The sequence below is a fragment of the Stegodyphus dumicola genome, chromosome 2, assembly GCF_044657685.1.
Source record: "Stegodyphus dumicola isolate Sdum_Otavi_A_Nest chromosome 2, ASM4465768v1".
Taxonomy (NCBI): Eukaryota; Metazoa; Arthropoda; class Arachnida; order Araneae; family Eresidae; genus Stegodyphus; species Stegodyphus dumicola.
The window spans coordinates 169,817,615-169,840,733 of record NC_140769.1 but is presented as its reverse complement, the minus strand read 5'-3'; the positions used below and the strand labels follow the sequence as shown (position 1 = coordinate 169,840,733).

Here is a 23,119-nt window from a genome sequence, read left to right as displayed (position 1 = left end):
AAATCCAAGCAGAAGTTTCTTTTTTGTGTGTGTGTGTGTGTATCTGTGTTTTTTAACAGCAAAGTAAAATCGTCTAAAAAATGTGCAAACAACCTCTGTAACTAGCTTCTTAACAGCAATGGAATGCAAATTAAAATCCTCAGAATTTGGCATAGTAATTCTTACATATGTCATTTCTCTGAGACATTTCTGTTGTTTCTTAATATGTTAGTCCTCTAATAAAGTGCTTTTATTTTTAGACATATGTGAACATCATGTTATGATTTCATAGCTTTACACTAGAAAACACTTTTTTTCCTTTCTTTTTTGCATTTGCGTGAGAGTGATATGTGTAACATAACAAGACAAATTTTCTAGTCTCACAGGATATTTTCATCTTTATCAAAATAATACTCTATAAAACTGAACAAGCAAGCAACAGCAAGTTTAAATGAAAATTTATTTAAGAACAATAACACATAATCTGTTATGATAATTTTTGACTTATAATTACAGCTGCATTTTCTAAAAATAACAATCAATTTCAACAAAAGATTTCAAAACAAGCATGAAATTTTAAAAAAGTTAGGAATGTATCATACACAAATTTACAGCTTATTTCGTTGATGAATAATAACAGGAAGATGATGATTTACTTGAAGGTCGTTTAATCCCAGTTTTCAGAGCTTCAAATATTTCCTTCAGATCCAAAGGTGGTCCTGTAGATATCAACATATATAAATACACAAAAGAATGGGAAAATTTTATAGACAGCAGACTAAATTTTTTTCTGATTGTCCCATATTATTGTTAATATGTTTTCCCACTAACTGGATTTTTATTCCCAGATATAGCAAACAGTGATAGCATGCGTGATACACTCAGAAACACTGTTAGTACATCTCCTGGAAATTATAATAAAACTATATCAGAACACTAACAACAGTAGTTTTTAAAGCTGTCAAACTTCTGCATTCTGTAATGTGGTCATTTTGCATTCATATATCTCGAACCAGTTGCTACTTTTTCAACTAATAAATCTTTAACATATAGTTTTAATTTAATGTTTTTATTATTAATATCAGGTACTCGTTTAGCAGTTCTCATCAGTCAGTCACTTTCATGAAGTGCTAGAGCAGAGAATATGATAAATCTCCAAATATGGCAGCTTTTTAAAACTAAGCAAGGAACCAGACCATAATATTCAGTCAATGGCTGACTTCTGGATATAAGACATCACGTTTATGATTGCAATGCCAGACTGTTTCTAACTCCGATGTGAATATTATTCATTGTTTAATAATAACTTAGCTAAAAACATAAAAAAATCTTTCACTTTGTTCAAAATGTCTTGAAAACATTTTATCTTCTACCACAGAGGTTAATTAATTATCATGGCAAAGCAAATCTAGGTTTATCTGCTGCAACGTATTTGTGTTGCTACGCTACCAACATAATTTCACTAAGAAATGTAAATTACTGTAGATGATTATCCACAAAGAATATCCACAGACGATGTGCGTGCTTAAAAAATATTTTTCAGTTATTCTGTAAGTTTTGACTAATAAAGTTGGTTATTCGTTCAAAAATGGTGAGAGTTCTTTAAAAATTCATTACACTGCTTATGAAGAGGGATGCCTTCACAAAAGGTTTTTTTAATGAGATTTGAACGCGGGTTGGACGACCAGTCTATTGCCACAGGAAATTTTATTTTGTCATTTTGTATTTTCTCAATGTTGCTCCATCTTTTGAATGAATTTGCAAGCTATGGCATCTATGAAATTGCATTTATGATTAAATTTTAAGTGCCCTGAATGGTCTGGAATTCACTTCTTTGAAAAATGTCACACAGCACCTTGATAACTTTTATGAAAAAAAACCTAATGACTTTTAAAAAAAAAAAAAAAAAATTCAACTCCAGAGAGATGACAAAAAGTCATGGAACAAAATTGTGCTTACATGATTCAATGAAATTTTCTTGTTTTTGTACTGCTTCATTTGAATTTATCACGCAGAAAGTGCAGATCTTCTTTCCAAATGACTCAATAATTCTATTAGCCCTACGAAGGTTTTGAAAGAGATAAGGTATTGTTTTCTAAAGCATCAGCAGATATGCCAGCAAAGCTTTTAAAAAGTGTGGAAAGTTTCTGTCAAAAGTGTTAAGCATTTTTTCTTTACCCCCCCCCCACACCCTCGGAGAATCATACAGATGAACTGATTAGTGTCGGCTGTAAAAGTATCGATCGTTCTCAGAACTTTGCTCTTTGGGAGTTTTCAAGAAGTAGAATGCTTCAAAAAAGATCTGACCTTGTAACAGTAATTCTTCACTTAATGTTATGGATTTTGTTATCAAATGAAAATTTCGAGGGAGACTTAAAATCAAGACTTTAAAAGAAAAAAAATATAAATGTTTAATTTTTTTTTTCCGTTCAAAAACCTCCATTTTTATGTATGTATACATGTGTGTGCGAGTGTTTATATATATATTTAAATTTTATGGAAATCAATGTGCATACGGCCATAATATCAATTTTTTTTTGTTTTGTTTTTAATACCCTTCATTTTAGTTATTGAATTTACCTCTTACATACAATTGCTTGCTAGGATAAAAGGAATATTTTCTCTCTAAAACAATATGATTTTCGATAGTTCCCAAGACAGTTTACTTTTTTTAATGAAGTAAAATATCTTGTTAAATTAGAAAATTTCTTATTCTATTTGCAAATTCGGGTATTTTTGATCCAGAGTTTATTTGAAGCTATGGATATAAATAATATTTCACAATTTACTTAATATAATGACAGAACTAATTAACTAAACATGAAGTAAAAAATTTGTTTTTTGGCTAATCATAATTACAGATACTTAAGTTTTTGTCATGGAATTTTCCGCTTTTGTGTATAGCCATAAGTAAGGAAAGCCGCAAGTTTATTAATTGTGCCAAATGATATTGTTTTCTTTAAAATCTAAGAAAATATCAGTATATTTTACTAAACCACTACTTATTTTTTTTGGGGGGGGGACTAAGAGCAAATTAAGAGGTGCTCTTAGAAATTCCTGTGTTGAAAAATTATAAGAGCATTAATGAAAAAAGACATCGAATTTTGACGGATTGATTCTTATGGTTTTATTAATCTCTTTACCTTTAATTCTTTCTCTTTTTATCTATATAGAAAGAATTAAACAGACACTAATGCTCATGATGCTTAATTATTTTTTTAATTTTATTTAATTTGACTATGGCAAAGCATTTGAAGGTTATCTGCTTAAGGGTAGGGATGTCTACGTGGAGGAATTGCTGAGGGAAACTGTCTCATATACACATTACACGTGGGGAAAACAAAGAAAATGCCTAAGTAGTTAGCTTGTTTGCCGAAACTCGAATCCTCAGCCGAATTATCAGTGTTCAGAGACTTTATTGCTCGTTCGCTGATGGACCAATGCTCTTGATGCATTTTGTGTGCAGTTGAAAAATTGAAAATATATATTTTTTTTCAAAATATTGTAGTTAAATAGTGGTAATGCATAGTTTTACTAAACATTTTCTATCAGTATTAGTTACCTAATACAGAAACAAAGTTTTATAAATATTTATAATTTAGTTTTCGATATAATGAATAAAGATTTCCCAGAATTCAATACATTCTTAAATTCGATTTTTCAGTATAATAATATGCAGTTATTTTTAAAGGGTGTAAATGGTGGAAGTTTTGAAATATGAAAAGAAAAAAATTATGTTTGCACTCAAAAAAATATAAATGATAACGAATTTTAAAATAAAATTTTGTAGAACTGATTATGATTAGATTCATCATCTTTCAGTTAGGTTTTTCTCAACAATATTTATGTGTAATATATACATGTTCAAAGTGCGAATATTAGAAATTATATAAAACATGCACTGAAGTAGAAGTAATCTTTGCAACAGAAATTCAACTAAGTTCAACGAATACCTGAGATAATATGATTGCAATCTATCTGAATATTTAAGAAAGTCTTGGCAACAGGTTTGTTTCCTATAGGCTCATATTTATTTATTTCTACTATGCACATGTGTGACTACTATTTTTTATACAGAGAATGTTTTTCCCTTCTAGGGTTAGCAACAAAAAAATTAAAGATTTTAATTTCCGTAAAACAAAATACAAAACAGATATTCTATGGCAAAACTGAAGTGTAAAAACCTTTTTATTCACCAAAATACACAATATATTTCCACTTCAACTAAAAGGAGCAAAATTAAGTTTTGCTCACATGGTTGGCTGGCTCAAATACATAAGCTTTAATATATATATACATAAGCTTTTTTATAAAATAAAAATATATACATAAGCTTTTTTTTCCTTCTTTTCTCTAAAAAACTAAAGTTCAACTAGAAACTTTTTTTTTTTTTTTTTTACACAAAACAAAACGTGCAATTTATTCATTTTCTATAAAAAATAGTTTATATTATTTGGACATTGCAGAACATAGGAGAGCTATTTATCACAAACATATCAGGCCTGCTATCGTAAAGGGCTTTCTAAGGGAAACTGACATTGCACAAAACACCTATGTTGCAGTCATCCATCCCATTCACCTGTGTTCGAACTTAAATCAAACTATCAGCAAATGTTTTATCATTCGGGTATTAGCAAGGTGCATCTAGACAAAACCAATTCAAAAACTTTATTCACATATAGTACTAAACTCGACACCTGCAATAAGATAATTCTAGTCTTATTATAATTCTTGTGCTCTGTAGTTAGCTAATTTTAATGCAATTAGCAGGTAATACTGATATCGGGAAAATTTAAATCTAAGTTGTACTTTCGAATTTTCTTTTGCATTGTTCTAAATTTTACAATGTGAGCCCAGTTATACGAACAGAAACAGATAATAGTTATATATGCCCAGGGCGTACTGACTTCCCTGGATAGCAGAAAAGAAGTCTTTTTTATCAAAGGTACCATATATAATACATGGAATGACAATGCACATTGCATTTCATTCTTATTGTTCCTTTAATTTTCTACGCATATCCTATTCTTTCTTCTAGTCGTTTTAGGTCACTGCTTCTTTTCAACATGCACCCTATTTGAAAATACTTGATCTGTTTTTAGAAATAGAGGCTAAATTTTTCTCAGTATCTTAGGAGAAAGACGTTTAACAGAATGTGAAAACGCATTTCTGTGAGTACAATGCTGTAGGAAAATCTCCTGCAAACTACTTCAATTTTATAATAAATATGTGCATAATATATACGAAATTTAAGAACGGTTTTATAATTATATATATATATATATCTTTACAAATTCGTTTTATCAAAATCGTAGTTTTGTTTTTTAACCCAAAGGGTCATTAGGACAGATAGGCTACTAGTCTGAAAACGGCATTTTGTTTCACTATAAACAGCGAATCAACTTTTAAATTATTGCCACCAAATATTACCGTCCTGTATTATATTTAAAGAAGTTAAATAATTAGGAATCTTCATGAATATGTCTTGCATTATTAAAAAAACAGTACCTAGAGCCATCAAATTAAGAATAACATAATCCTCCACTCGAATATGCACACTGGAAACTTGACTTTTTAAGTTCAAATTGGTTTTATTATCTCTTTCATATTTTGTAAAACTTTGACGAATTTTTGATTAGGAAACTCAACAGTTTCAAAGCAAGCAGTGGTAACACTGTAAAAAATAAAACATTTTTATCTCCAGCGTGTGAGACTGTTTATCGAAAATTCTAAAGCTATGCTGTTTTTAAATATTTTATGATATTGCTGTTGAATTGGAATGTACTTTAATTGTGAAGAATATGGTATTTGATAAATAAAGGTAACACACAAAGCATCAAAAAAAGTCCCTTTGGGCATAATATAAAATCTGAAAGCTTCTGGATTTTATTTTAATGCTTGTAATTTTATAATTCCATTTTAAAGTCAAAATAAGCGTTAGGAAAGAAGGGCTATTAGTGTCGAAACGGCATTTTGCGTCGAATCACTTTTCAAACTGTTGCCACCAAATATTATTGCCATGTATTTATTTAAAGAAACTAAATAATGAAAATCTACATGAACGTATGTCTGTTTTTTGCATTGTAGAAAAACAAACATTACCTAGAGGCATCACATTTTGGATTACATAGCCCTCTACCCAAACAAGGACACTTGGAATCTGGAATTTGTTTTTATTGTCTATTTTATTTATTAATTCCAATTAAAGTACATATATTATATTATTTACATTCTGTAAAACTTTAAGAGATTTTTGATTAAAAAACTCAACAGTTTTAAAGCGAGCAATGGCAACACTGTAAGGAATAAAACATTTTTGTCTACAGCCTAAGAACCTGTATATTGGAAATTCTAATGGTATGCTGTTTCTAAATATTTTTAGCCCAAAGTGGTGTTAGCCCAAATGCTCTAGAAATATGTATGTGTCTGTAAATGAAATAAATTGCCCATTTGGACCTAACATGAATTGTATTCATTTATTATTTATTTTTTTGTGTACTGAACAAAGTTTTACACAACTTTTCAACCAACTATTTTGTGCTAGCATTATTTTCTTATCTTTTACAAAATGTTTTAGAAAAGTATTTAAAATAAATGGATATTATATCAAGTTAAAGAAAGTGAGTAACTGCCACATGAAAAACTGAAGCAAGTAAGATAAAAAGTTTTCACAGGTCGTATTTTTAAACTAATCTAATTAGCTTATTATAAGATAAAGACTGATGTTATTTTTTTGTGATGATAATAATAAAAAAATAATGGGAATAAAGATGCCTGCAGATTTCTTTATGTAGAGTAACATATTTATATTAAAATAAATTTCATAATCCTTAATTTTAATAAAACAAAATTATATTTGCATGAGGTTTGCATATTTTATAAAAAGCATGTGCATATTTGTATACTATAAAATAATTTGCTAAAATTCTACAGGGTATTTGAATGGGCTCCAGACACTCTATTTCATACAATAACAAGGAAATATTTATATTATATACAAAAATGCCTTTAAAACGTCAATTCACCATATGCACATGATATATACATTCTCCTTTTTGAGCTTTCATAAAAGGAGAGTTATATAAACCATTTAGTAGGAATGAAGCATTTTTACAACTCTCAGCTGATAGTATGATGATGCATTATAATGTTGTGCTACCGTTATTTACTTTCTTATACAACTGAATAAATTTTAAAATATTTATTTCTCTTCTCGGATTTATTTCATAGCTCTAAAATTATTTTCAATTATATTTTGGCAAAATAAATAGTTTGTTTTGAGAAGGAAAAATTATATCTCAAATGATTTTACCATTCCTATTTTAGAAGAACAGCTATTTATCTGGAAACATCTTAAAAAGAGTACAAGCGGTTATGATTTTAATGTAAGAAATTGATTGAATAAAATTAGGCTTTCAGTTATGGACTATTTCGGCTATGAATGTATGAGATACATGTGTAAAATTTAAGTGTCTGCAAAGCAACCGTTAGAAAAAAGCACCATTGAATGTGTTGTTCCTTACCTTGCTAAAGAAAATTTAGAGAAATAAGACGGTTCGTAGCACTTATAAAAGATTGTGAAACTATCGAAAACTGCGTTTAAAAACTTAATTCAACTTCTGTGTAGTTATTGCTTGAAAGTGGTATTTGAAATCTCTCCTGCAAAATTTTGATTAAAAATATATATCAGTTAATTTGCGTCGGACAAGTATGGATTCTTTATTCTAATAGCACATTGAAAAATATATTATTAATTGACATATTTATTTCTTTTGAAGCACAAAAAGAAATTTGCTTCATACATTTGTAATAAAATGAGTCAAAAACTATCGTTGTGCAGAAGCCTATTTTATTTTTATTTATTTATTTGAAATTGGAACCATGGTTCTGCCCAGAATGGTGAAAAAATTGTTTAGTCGTGCAGTCTTTTGGAAGCATGTGTACATTACAACTATCATGAATCTACTACCGAAATGCACTTTAATTAACAATAATTGCATATTAATTTAGTGAACACTATATCCTTTTTGTTACTATGTAAAATCAAGAATACATTTTTAGAACTGAAGAAAATTATATTTAGAATCAAAAGAATTTATAAATTTCACAATTTTTTTGCATTTTGGCAAAATATTTAAGAATTAATAAAGCAGTACTGAAATGAAATATGAAAAGATATTAAAACACAAAGTAAATGGTAACAAATGACCCATGGTATAAAAGAAATTTGCTTATTTATAATACTCATTTCATCAATTCTTTTTTATTTGTCCCCAAATTGATTTCTTTCTCAATGTATTTTTGCTCTGAAAGTGAATACCAAATCATACGATTGGTATCATTGACAGTGACAAGAAAAATATTACCACATTTGTATTAATTACGGTGATTATCCCATGTATAATGTGGATATCAGCCAGTTTCACTTATAAAGTCCTCAGTTGAAGCTTTACTGCTCTTAGGCACAGAGCCGTCAAATACTCAATAGTATTAATTACGAGATTAACATCACTGGAAATGTAAATCACAATAATAAGCATTGATTGTTATTGATGGTTAATAAAAACATATAATATTATGATTAAGACATATATTATTAAAACATATAATATTATGATAATTATCTCAAAAGGTGATTGGCCCACCAACAGCCAAGCAGTAAAATTGCTGAACATGGGTAGTTCAGTTCGAATCCCAGCGAACGAGCTGGCTGCATGGACGTTTTCATGATTTTTCCATTGTGTAACATGTATGGGAGCCATTTTCTCTTAGACAGTTCTCCATGAAGGCATCCTTCCTTTGGCACAAAGCCTTCGAGTGTTTTTCAGGTAAACCAGACCAAAAAGAAATAGTTCAAACAAAGCATAAATATTAAACTTTAAATAGTCCTATTTTGTTCTTAGGCTCTGAAATTATTTGAGGAGTATAATTTTATTAGATTTTACTAAATTAAGTAATTGTTCAACAATTGCATATTTTACAGAAAATCATTGCTGTTCATCACTCAGCAAGGGAGTTCATAACTGATTTCTCTTTTTACTATTATTTATCATTGTGGTGCTGATGAATGATGGAGGCATAATAAAGCCTTAATGGTAAATTTAAAAAAAATATTCTCCAACAGTTTTTTTCATTAAAAAAATATTCCAAAAAATCTATAATTTTTTTACCTTTCTTTAATATTTTTACAATTTATGTTAAAAATATTCTCCTACAGTAATTTTCATTAAAAAATTATTGAAAATAATACATGAATTTTTTAAAATCTTTTTGTCATATTTTTACAATTTATGGTAGTTATCAAATTCTTTACATATATTTTTGTTAATAACATTACTTTTGGTTTATTTGATTATGGTGAAGCACACGTGGGCTATCTAAAGAAAGGGGTGCCTCCTTTCTAAGGGAAACTGGCATGTATCCCAACACCTTCTTAAGTACAACCTTCTTAACCCTACTGAAGGCTCGTAGTTTAGTGACGTCACAAACTGTTGGCTATCTCAATGGGATGTGAATAGCCCCTTCGGCCCAAGGACATCCAGATGGCATGGGCAAGGTAGAGAAATCGTGAGAGGATATGTTAATGAACCAAAACGTTGTTTTAGTAGGTTGAATGCCTGCTTATGTTAATCGTGACTTTTTTTTTTCGCTTTTCATTATGCCTTTAAAGTGTTGTGTGCCATCATGCCAAGGATATTATAATGATGGTCCTAAAGTGTCAGTATATACATTTCCTAAACAACAAGATGTATACCATAAGAAAATTTTACTATTTCGAAGTATTCTAGGGTAAGTTAAGCCTAACTAGAAATTTAAATTCATTAAGGTATTTTCTTCTGTATTTATTTAAAAGAATGGATACATTAATATTAAGGAATTTCATTTCAATATACCATTGTGTATAATATTGTGTAAACTAATCATGTATCATTTAGTATAATTATGTATCGAATTGTATGCTAAATATTCACTTAATTTTTTAAATCTCCAATTTTTTACTTTTTGATTAATTTTACAACTTGGGACTTTTAACTCCATACATATATAGCAGAAAATGAAAGTATTTAATATATTTTTGTACTGTAAGTTTTTGTAAAGAGACTGTGAAGGAAATAAATATGCTTATTTTTTTATTGTAATATAAAGTGCATAGTTTTGCATAAAATAAGAAATAAATTAAATTCCCAATACATGAAATATTATTAAACCTTATGTCACTATAATTCTGACAAAGAATTGAACAACTTCAAAAAATTAACAAAAATAATAACATTAATTTTGGAACTCAGAAGATTCTTATTAGAGTTAAGGGATTCATGTCAGTTAAAATCACTTACTGTTTAAAGTACAAAGAATATTAACTCAGATACTGGTCTTGGTTCCTCCAGAGATGAAATTTTGAGGACCAAGCAATTGAAGGGTTGAGGGAGAGTAATATACAAAACTTTTGTCAAAGAACTAAAAGTGCAAGGAGATGATTACTTATGCTATGTTGCTAAATTATCACTATTTCCTTTTACAGAGAACAAAATTTGGAAAATGAATAAGTCATACAAAATATTATATCAGGAGAAATGTATGATAAGAACGAATGACATAAGTATGAATGTACAAAATTTGGAAAATGAATAAGTCATACAAAATATTATATCAGGAGAAAAGTATGATAAGAATGAATGACATAAATATGAATGTACAAAATCTGGAAACTGAATAAGTCATATAAAATATTATATCAGGAGAAAAGTATGATGAGAATTAATGACATTAGTGTCCTAAGCATGAATATTCCAGTTAAATAAATGGCTACATCCCATATTTTAAATAAATTGTGACAGCAAGTGAAGATATACTATTCACACAGCCCCAATTACATGCAATTATTGAAGTTTGAAATATTTTACACAACTGAATATTTGCATATCTTGACAATTCCAAAAAATGATTCATAGAATGAGAATCCAAATTAGGTTTTCCATCATGATGATGGCTATTTATAATAAATTATTTACTATTTCATTTTTTCAATTTATGGCAATAACATACAAGTGCTTAAATAGTAAAGATTACATTTCTATTGGCTAATATCACTTGGATTATATCAGCATGGGATTGATGGGAGAGGAGAGGAAAGGTGGTTAGTGAAAACAAAGAGGAAAAAACTGCTTGCATTACTAAATGAAAAGAAAATACCTAAATTTATATATTTAACTCTGATGTTATTGTTACTATTATTATTATGTTATTAAAATGCAGAAAATACTATACTTATTTTTTTGTGTACTAAAACATCAGAAATTTATTAAAAGTACTTGATCTAATACAAAAGTACTGGAAGTGGTCAAATTGGTCGTGGATTACTTGGGAGTATATTGCATGCACAAATTTAACAAATGAGAGAAATTCTTCTTCTCTATACTTATTATCACAGAATAATTAAATAGAATTTAAAATTTTATAGTTCCAATTTCTTGATTTTTATATACTTTTTTAAGATTGGCTTGCATTAGCATACATAGAGGAGAAAATGAATATTCCATGCAGGAAGAAATCTAGAATAAATTGGCAGTGTTAAGTGACTTAATGCAATGGCCACTTGTAAGCAGACTAGATAACAAGACCACTGGTCATATTTAATACTATCTTTTTAATGTCCATTTTACTACTATTGGTTATGATAAAACATACAAAGGCTGCCTTCGAAAGGGAAGAGATGTCTTCATTGGTGAACTTTCTAACAGAAACTGGCATTCACATTACAGAGAAAACCATAAAAACATTTATGCCTCTGACCTAGCCAGGATTGAAATACCAGTTGAACTACCAATGCTCAATGGCAATTAAGTACTATATGATAAATCTTTCAAATAAATAATGACGAAATATGAACATTTGGAAGACATATAATTTCACTTTTTTTACACAGGTATCCAATGCAATATGGTAAGAAGCTGTGTTTAAAAAGAGCATTCCATATAAATATACATTAAATTTCAATTATGTTTCACTTCCTTTTCTAAAAGAAATGAAAAACTTACTTAACACTGGCAAATTTATCAATAAAGTACATGTACTTTCATATTATAAATTAAACAGACTACTAAATATTGTTAAAGAAAATTAATGCACATTTATTTTAAAAATCAAAATCTGATTCTTTTTTCTCTAAAATAAACATGAGATATGATAAGTTAATCAATATAAAATCAGTCATGCTTAAGAAACAAGAAAAAGGTATGTGTGAGAAAAATTTAATAAAATTCATTTATATACAAATATGGATGCCACTGAAAATTTGTAAAAGTGTACAGATCATAGATGTATCTAATAGATAAATAAGTTTTTAATACATAAAAAATCATTACAAGATCAACAAAATTAATCACAGATTTAAACAACGTAAAAAAAGTAATAAGTGCACATTGTGCAATACCTAAAATGAGCTGCAACAAAAATTTTTTCAAAATTACGTACATTTCATCTAATTTTTTTCAATATGCTTGTACAAGTTTATAATGGGAGGGGAAAAAATCACCCTCTCATAGTATTACTAAAAGGTAAGACCATTTATATTACTTATAGTAATTATATTACTTATAGTAATTATATTACTATAAGTAATATAAATGGTCTATAGTAATTAATTATAGTAATTCCTTTAACTATATGAAACTATTCAGTTTTTTAAACTTTTTATGAGCTTTGATTAAAATCATTTTGTCTTTGAAACAATGCATTTTATATAAATTTATTATTACTTGCATAGTTTCAGTTTGTATTGTTTTTTTAAACTTTATTTTGAAAATGATGAAATGTAAACAATTACAAACAACATGAAAAATACTACTATGCAGATTAAAAAAAGCTAGATATTTAATAAGACTGTCAAGTTTTTAACACAGAAGTAAGAATTTTTTATTATTATTATATAATATTATGTATAATATTATGAAGTTTAAGGTATATTAGTGAATGGCCCATTCTGCATCAATTAAAGCTTGGCTCTCTGGCTAGAAAGATGCAAAAATGGCCACAGAGCACAGATGACAAGATATGAGAGATGATAGATTAATGATGACAAAAAGTAAATGAAACTGTCGTAAAAATGAAGCTGATGTTATGCAGAAGATTAGAATGGAGTAAAGCACATATGGAAAGAGTACTTGAAATATGCAAGGTGTGTTCCATATATGAATTCAAGTTTAATCTGTTTGGTTAATATCAAATAGTTGTAGTTTCTAGATTGATGTTTTGGAAATGCGTCTTTATGTACAGAACAGAGCAAGCTTTTGGTAGGATGACTGTGTGGATGAACCAACCAATAAACTGAATTTGGTGAAGATAAGTATTGCTTTAAATTTTAATCAAATATTTAACATCAGTCCATCTTAATTCCTTATATAAAATAAATAGAATTTTTGCTTTCGCTTACGTGGTATAACTGGTAGCATGTCCACCTAGCAACTGGACTGATCCATGATTCAAACACGACAAATATTTAACTGATTTTTTATGTTTCCTACTCTGAAAGTCCTAACAAACTGTGCAAGTAGCATCTGAATTAAATTATGATGGATGATAATTGATCACTATCTGAATTTAAATTACTGTCATCTCATCTTCTCCCCAATAGTCCTTTAAATGGAAGTAAGATTTACATGGAGTGAAAATGTAATTGAATTTCTGATGTTTTCTGCTCTGAAGGGTTTAATAAACTCTACAGCCTAGTTCAGTCAGTGGACTAAAGGCTCTATTGAAAGCATTACTACATAACAAGAACATTTTCAAAAAGTACATGAGAGATGGGCTTTTACTCAAGACTCACTTGAGTTTAAGCTAGGACACTTCTCTATACTTAAGCAAAAAGATTTTTAATAGTAAATACTAATTCAGTAATTTTTTAAAAACTTTCCTTTTGCAAAACTCATTATTTTTAGTTCTTCATTAACTCACTGAAATTATTTAATAGGAAAAAATGAAAATGCTCTGAAACATGTGTATTGTACTTGCCTGCTTTGCTAATCAAATTTGTCCTCGTTATTAAAATTAATAGTAATTAGATATGTTACATTCTTTTAATATACAATTAAATTTTCTTGATTTTTCATACCTTCATGATTTTAGGTTTCTCACTCAAATTTTGAAATTTCATTCAACTCTTTTTTTACAGGGAAGAAAAATCTTCTATTTATGTTTTTGATATTTTAAAAATAGATATACTGCATTTCCTCGTGTATGTCCTTTTTTTTTAAACTAATTTTATCACCTGAAATTTGAGGAAAGAAAATTATGCAAGTAATTTAATTTCTGAAGAACACAGTTAGAGTAACAGCATATCAAATGAAAAGTAGTCATAAATAAACTATTGCAAGTTAATATTAAAAAAAAAAAAAAACCCTACATTCCAACAAGAATATTATATTATAATATCTGATGAGTACTATTAATATTATAATATCTGATGGATGTTGAGCCAATATCAGATAATAATTGAGCTGGACACATCAGATTCCAGGTCAATTACCTAGTAAAACTACAAAGGTACATCACATGAATGAGTCTTAATGGTAGTTACTAAGAGGAATGAAGGACAAGGGAGATGAACAAAAAGACCTGGACCTGATAGATTGAACACATCGGCAATTGATACAGCTGCAATGAACTAGAATATGAATAACAGAAGTAAAGTGAAATCAAATGTTTAGAAAGATTCTTAAGTGTGAGAACACCTGTCATGACCACGTAGCCTAACGAAGAAGCTACACAAGATATGTTTCAAATAATAAAAGAAAGGAAAAATAAAATGGATGAAATGCTAATACAAACTGAATACACTGAGCAAAAATAGTAAGGGAATATAATTTACCAATAAACTAGTTCTCAGAGGAAAAATAATATCTACAATTGAGGAAGAAGAAAATTATACGAATAATTTCTAAATTTTCAGATCCTAACACTAAAAAAAGCTCGGGGGAATATGATACACTAAGTTCTCATTTGCATATCATTTTATTATCAGAAAAATATGTTGAATAGGTAGAATTTTAAATTACACAACACAGTATATATAAATATGCTTCTCCAAGGCCAGGCATAATTTATTTTTAATCTTCATTATAAGAGACTTAATTAAAAATATTAACACTATGAATGAAATATTAACATGATGTTTAAAATATTAACACCATAACAGGGTTCGTACAATTTCTGCACATGGAAATTACATACTTATAAGGATCATTAATAAAAAAAATTAAGGACCTATGAACAAATGGGAACTGAATAAATTCAATTAAAGGTATTATCTATGTCTGAACTTCACTTTTGTAATAACATCCTAAAAATAAAATAGATCCGTAGGTAGGATGAATTATTATCAAACATGAATTAATTAACATAATCATTAATAAGCTTGAGAATAAACTTTGCAAAATTTATCAAGTAGCATTAAATATTTTATACTTCATGAAATTTAAGAATAACAGTCGGACAAATTTGAAGAAGGTAACATTTTATTTAGGTTTTACTAATAGTTAACTTTATGCTAATTTTTTTTATATCTCATTTTGTCTCATACTTGCTCAGTCTAGAAGCTTAGTAATTAGGTGTCGTAACTTCGTGTAGAGCTCCAGGGTTTGTAACCCAGTTAATATACTTTAAGGTTCCAATAAGCCACTAAAGCACCAGAGATGATAAGTTGTTTTGTATTATTTTAAGTCTCACTAGATGCGAAGAATAAGTTTTACATGAATTTTTACATTTCTGTGTGTTATCTTGTGACCACGATAAGGATTAATGAAAGGCAATAACTCGCTTTAATATTCAGAGATAATTTTTAAGAGATAATTAAATTAGGTAGTCAGATAACCTTAGTCATTATGGATTTACATGGCCAGTATTAAATTTTATTTATTTACTAACAATATTTGTTAAAAAAGGCCCTATTAAAATCACAAATTAATAAAATTTCACAGTTAAAATACTTGTAATTTATGACATTGATTCTTAAACGATATTAGGATAATTACACATTAAAAGCTATAAAATACTTATGTTTTGCAGCAACAATACTCAAAGAAATATTTATGTATCTTTTTAATTTGAAGCCTTCCCAGACATTCTGGCTAATTTATAGATTTCCTTCTCTTTAAGCATCTTTCCTAACAGTTAAAAATTTGTCTCGGTATGCAAACTAATATTCTCAGTAGTTTCTGAGTGCTTTATCTCCTAATGACTTAGAATATGTATTAGCTTTATACATATCTTTGCTCTAATATGGGTATTTTGACACATTTTCTGTATTTCGATCCTACGACTCAAATTATGCCAAACTGTCAAGTTTTGTAAAAATCGCAGTAGTTTTTAAAAAATTAGCTTTCAAAATTTTAGCTTCTGAATGTTAATTGAATTTGGTATATATTTGTTAATATCTCTCTCTTTTTTTTTTTTTTTTTTTAAACTTAGTTGATTCTTCCTTTCACATTTTGAAATTTAGGTTCATTCTAAATAAAATGTGCCCATTCTTTATGATTTAGTTTTAAAATTTGTATTTTAAAATATAAAATTTTTAACATCATCTTAGTGTAGATGCAATTCTAGGCACATTTTTATGCTAACAACATCAGTTACAGCTCCTGGTGGTCAAATTCAAATTAAAAATGTGGTATTCAAAGACTACATAAGTTAATTTTAATTTAAGCTGACTCAGTAATTCTATTGTCATAACAAATTCAAATGTTGGCAAGGAAAGAAAAGATGAATAATTACAAATTTTCAGAACCGGTAGGAACTAATGCAGGGAGCAAGCGGAGGTCAGAAACAACTGTCTTACACTCCAAAAACCTCAATTTAAAAACTGTCTAAGTGATTTGCATTTTGGTAAGAAAAGAGAAATGAGAAATTATAATAAATGCTGAAATTATTAACAACTGAGTAATTTACATAATAAGCATTTTTGATATTTTCCATGCTTGTGTCTAGTGAAAAATAGGGAAAATAAAAAGAAGACAAACATGTTAAGAAAAAGATTCTAGTATCAGAAATAAAACATTCAACTATTATGTTTTCATTGCTTTTCCAAAAATTCTCCAAAAGGTTCACCATAAACTTTCTATAACACACATCCATTACATGTTAATACAATGAAGACATTTTTCTGGAATCTTCAATATTGAGTCTATAAATCTTGCCCTATCCTTCTAAATTTTCCAAGCTGCAATGTGTAAAATCCTAAAGTAAAATTACCCCTACCAATTCTGTAACAGCAAAAAGCCAAAAATATTTTTTTTTGGGAGGGGGGAAAGTGTAAAATTATTTTTATAGAGAAAACGGATGTATATTCTGAGAACTCTGAGACAATTACATGGGAAAAACTCTTATCATGAAAAAATTAAATAGAAGACATTTTTAATTAATTACATAGCTATTTTGCTTTTGCTAAGAACTGTTTCATAAATTGTGCTTTATAGTATTATAGCTTGTTTATTTTTCAAATTCAAAATATTGTATACAGTGGACCACAGTGGAAATTGTCATAATATGAGAGCAAAAAAATAAAAATGTTTAATTTAATGCTATTTTTTAAATATAATTTCAATATATTACCATTATTTTAATGAAATTTATCAATATTACAATGTTTTAAAAAATTATTGAAAAATTCCCAGATCTTGGAATTAAAAATTTTCTGTAGAAACTGATCTTAATATCACCAAATTTAGACCCGCTTAATAAAAGAATTCATATCTCCAAAGGCGAAAACTTGTTTAAGAGCTCTTCATTAGAAAAAATTAAATAATTTCGAAATGGAAATGTTTCACTTCTTGCTCGGGAACTCGAGTATTCCACCATTTGTAGGAACAAATTATATCACATGAACTTATTCACCCATAAAGATAACCATATTTCTTAGTGAATCACCAAAAATATTCCTCTAAAATGCTAATTTACACTCAAAATGGCAGTTGTAAAAACAGACAGAAATTTCAGATGATTAAAATTAAGGAGCTTCTGCAGATTTTGGCTGAAATTAAGGAATTTTAAGGACAGCACGAACCCTGAACAAATAAAATTATTTTGAAATCTTTTCAGTTTGCTCAAATTAACAATGAAGTCTAGACTTTGAATTAAACAATATACATAGATTATATATTCCTCTTAGGCTAAATCTGAATTATTCATTTACAGAAAAAGAATGAGTTAAAAACTATCTATATATTCTATAGATAGTTTTTAACTCATTCTTTTTCTGTATATACAAAGTACTGTTTTTCATGCAAGGAAAAAAGGACAACAGAAACTCACCCCGAGGTTCTTCTTTAAAATAGTCGAGCTGAAGACACTTCTTAGCAGAATATCTGAATAAAATAACCATTATTAATATAAGCAATTAAAAAAACAAGCAAAGAAGAAACTTCTTACATAGTGGAAAAATATTATAAAATACATCATTATATTCATAAAGAACAGAAATAAATATTAACTAACATTTTTAAATACAGCACAACATTTTAAGATACTTAGAAAATACCATAGAATGGTACTGCATATATCTAATCAAAATATAAATGTATACATTCTGTTACTATTTAAAAATGTAACACTGAAAAATACTATGTCAATTATCACTCACAATATACTTTCATTAAAAATGAAGATGATGCAATTGAAAAGTTAGAATTCCTTATCCAATTTCTGAACATATAATTTGGTGTTTTCTATATATGAGAGATAGATAGTATTTAATATCTGATATTTTGAAAAACCATATAGTATACCATACATATAGTTCGAAAGAGAAAATCAGCTATGCCCTCACAAAGATACAGACTTTGGATCTTCCAATTGATAACTAGATATGCTACTATTTACATCATAAAGATTAAATCTGTGTACAACCATCTAAAAAATAATACAGCAGGGAAAATGAATATTCCTTATAGCCTCTCCCATTTAATAATGGAGGTTCAAAACTTCTCAAATTTGGTATTTAAAATAGGCATGTGATTGAGAACAACATATTATATTTATAAGCATTAAATGTATTCTTGGAATTATGTTATATGCAATGAGAATAAACTCATTATGAATATGAGCTTTTGGTATGAAGCAATTAAATACATTAGCCTCAATCCTGAATTTTTGCTCACTTCTCTTTCAAATAAAAGGATGCTGCCCCCAAATATTAATGTTATGTATTATTTTTAAATAAATTTTATAAGTAAGAGGAGTGTTTAAAAGATAATGCTAAAAATACATTTGACACTATAGTTCCTTAGTAAAAATGTAAAATCATGTAACAACTATAAACAATATAAAAGCTATCTCGTAAAAATTACAAATCGAGATGACTTCAAAATCAAAAAGGGTGAGAAAAAATTAAGAAATTTTAATGCACAAATAATTTAAAAAAGAACTCTTGTAAAAATTAAATACATTTCAAACACACAGTAAATATGTACAAAAAATTTGCAATAAATGGTAAATAGCTCAACTCGAGGTTCAAGGGAAAAGCAGCTCAAAACTCGAACTAAGTTAATACCTAAAGCGTGTTTCGTCAAATGATAATAATTGAGATTATAAACGTAATTTCACTAATAGAATAATCCAAATTAATAATTTAAAAAAGTTTAGTAAGTCTCAATTATATTGCTTCTTTTCCTGATGCGCTGTAAATTAAAATTGTAAATGTAAAACTTACAGTTAAACAAGAAAAAGCTATACAAGAAAGCCTAGTTAGGCAAATGTAAAATTAAAATAAATAGCTAAAAAGCTATTAGTCTAAAAATGACACAATTTTAAGGGATACACCTTCTAACCTGAAAATTATAAACTTTTTAAGGAGAAGAATCAAAAGAAAAATAATAAAAACGTTATTGAAATGGGTCTTGCAAAGACCAAAGAAGAATACAAAAAAAGGACGAAACATACTTACAACCAGAGCGATGGTCTGCTCAACTAAAAATGATAAAAATTGCTGCAACGTGTTGCCGTAAAAAGAAGCATTCTAAAGGAGTGTTACCAGAAAAGTAAAGTAGTAATATAGCAAATCTAAAAAAATATAGTGAATATAGAAAGAAATATATGGCAACACTTAAGATTCTCCCTGTATTCTAAAGATATGCTACTTTAAAAAGTTTGTGATTGCTAACTCGGTGATTTGTGAATTCAAAATACTACGTGACCAGAGGATATACTATGATCAATGCAATATTTTCAAACCAAAGTATGAGAACTGATATGTATACAATCAACCGGAAGGGACAGTTTACTCAAAACATGTTTCTATTTTGAAAATTTCATAGCTTAACATAGAATTGGTCGGAAATTCTATGTTAAGCTATGAAACGTGCTGATCACATTAGATTTCTTTTGATACATTTAGTAAATTCATATAAAATCTTAATAAAGATGATCATTACAATTTTAGTAGCCTTTGATTTTTAATATAATTGAAATTTTTCTCATTGATAACTAACTCATTACTTCAGATTGAACTTTTGTTCTTAAATTTTAAAATAATTTCTAAATAAAAAATATTTCTGAAGTTTAACATTTAGTCACGAGTGGTTTTCTAGTAGATAATTTTTTTTTCATATTATGTTAATTAAAATCATTAATTGGTTACTCTATCAACATAAGTGCATACATATATACAAATTTATATTTACCAGAAACATCTTTTTGTGCTTTTTAGAAAATATTATTAAATAAATTTTGAAATTATTAACTATTTTCATAATAATTCTGTATAATACAACAATTAATAATAAACAGTATAGTATGTTGTATTATAATTTAAACTCTTAATGAACTCAACTAGGGTAGAGTGACCTAAATTACTTCCATGCAATTGAGAAAATAAGTTCAAGAATTTTTTCTCCCAGATAGAAATATAACAGAATACGTATACAGTCAAATACCAAAGATCTGCCGACCTGAAATCCACGTTGCCTCTCAAAATATAAACATTTAGTTCATAGGTTCCAGAAACCACAACACAGAGTATGAAATATCGAAGAAAAAATACTTACTGGATAATGACATCATAATTATCGAATAATAATGAGTCATAACAGAAATACCAAATTATTGTCATCACGCTAAGAGTTTTTTTTCCCTCCAATCTGCATCGAGGTAAAAAAGCAGACGATTAACTCAACTTCTCTTTTAAGTTCACGCTGTTGTACTTTCTAAGCTTTGTTATTTCACGAGACGCACTCGTGATTTAAACGTAAACATGTTGCATTGAAGGTAACGAAAAAAGTGGAAATTCTGCTAAAGATGGAGGCAGGTGCTACTGCTCGGTTTATAGCAGAATCGTATGGAATGGCTACACGGACCGTGTATGATATACGGAACAATAAAGAAAAGTTGTTGAAATTTTACAGCAACAGTGATTCTAACACCGGAAATCTTTACATGAGGCGAAATCGGCAAAGCTTGATGCTGTCTTGTACGAGTAATTCCGGCAGCAGCAGAGTGATGGGGTACCTATTTCAGGACTACTCCTGAGAGAAAAGGGGAAGCAGATTCATGCTGATTTAAAAATAGAGGAGCCTAATGTAAATGAACAATATAATATAATCAGTTTATATGTGTAATAATAATTTAATGCATATAATTAATTATTGTATAAATGTATATAACAATTTAATTAAATGTATCTAATACGCCTTATTTATTTTGCACTTTTAGTCTGAATATTATCTTTTCTGTCCTGAAATCCCCAAAATTCTAAAATCCGAACAACATCTGGTCCCAAGCATTGCGGATTTCTGGACATCTACTGTACTACAATTTTTAATTAAAGAATAAAATTAATAGAGATACAATTAAAGTAAAGAATAAAAAAAAATGGTGCAAAAAAGACTAATTTCAGAATTTTTATTGGAGAATTGGGGAAGGGGTAATAAAATAATTAAATTCTTTGGTACAACTGCTATTAAAATTATTTAGAAGCAAGCATTTTTTGCAGATTTACAAAAACAGTATTGAATTGTATGTAATTACCTTGCTTTAGGGTAGTACAGAAACATAGCATTTAATAAGTTGATGCAATTTTCAGACTGCTGGCAGAAAATTTTCCTAATGTAGTTGTATCTAAGTGGGAAAAGAAAATATATCATAATAGTAACTGAAAATTATTATGGGACATTAAGCACAGAAAATGATACCTTAAACTAAAAGATTATTCACAGCATATTTCCAGTCTTTCTCTTTTCCCTCCGAGCAGGAAAGGAATTTAGAATTTTCTTTTTGGCATCAAAGTTATTTAAATAAAATTATATCACAGTCTTAACACAGAATTATTATCATATTTCTTTATTTGCTTTACTATGCTCTATATTTTTTCTTGATTTCCAATTTACTACCATGCATATATAAAATCTTGTTATGCTATTTCTCCCTCAGAAGTAAAATGAAATAAATGTGATTTTTTTCCATATGAATTGATCAAAGAATATATTGTTATGTGCTATGATTTTACACAGAGATCTCCTAAAATAACTGAGCTAGATAAACAAGGGAAACTATGAAATTTATTACTTTTATTCCAACTTGAAGTAAATAACAGAGTTTATACAGAAGATAGGCAGCTATACATAGCTCATGGAGAATACAGAGATAAGCCAAAATTCTAATTAACACACATTTTAAGGAATATCACATATTACCATAATTACTCACAGAGTAAAGTTTAGGGCAGTAAATAGGCAAAAAAATAATCAGTAAAATAGAAAAACAGATAAAAGTTTTCTCAACTGGCTACTCTCAGCTTTCTATTTATGCCACAACTAAAGAAGGAGGAAAGCCACTTCAGGAAATTCTTCAAAAAATTATTCCTATGATTTTGAAAATGCATTTAATGGAAGCTCCCAGAATGCCACCAATATCTGGCAGAAAGGTTTTTCCCTTATCTCCTGTTCAACACTCACATTATCTTAGCAATTCTATTGTCAGTTTGTCTAAAATTTAAAACTCTACAACAGTAATACAGGAAATAAGCGTATGCAATTATAATAATTGAACACAAATCAAAAATTAAACAAACATAAAATCACTACAAAAATGCATTAAACAAACAAATAAAGAATTCAAAATATACATAATAAATAAAAAATATAAAGAAACGAAAATG

The 23,119-nt window shown here is 28.1% G+C and overlaps 1 protein-coding gene across 4 annotated transcripts in view; it reads right to left on the bottom strand.

Annotated features, from left to right (window-relative positions):
- Positions 1–420: 420 nt before the first annotated feature.
- The window catches only part of LOC118203973 (uncharacterized), a 159,518-nt gene continuing 136,819 nt past the window's right edge, over positions 421–23,119 (bottom strand). For all 4 annotated transcript variants that reach the window (XM_085811431.1, XM_085811432.1, XM_085811433.1 and 1 more), the window contains exons 15-17: positions 21,991–22,080; positions 18,283–18,335; positions 421–698 (exon numbers count right to left, since the gene is read on the bottom strand). In XM_085811431.1, the coding sequence (XP_085667557.1) occupies positions 595–698; positions 18,283–18,335; positions 21,991–22,080 (247 nt within the window). In that variant the 3' untranslated portion in view covers positions 421–594. The remainder of the gene's footprint in view (positions 699–18,282; positions 18,336–21,990; positions 22,081–23,119) is intronic.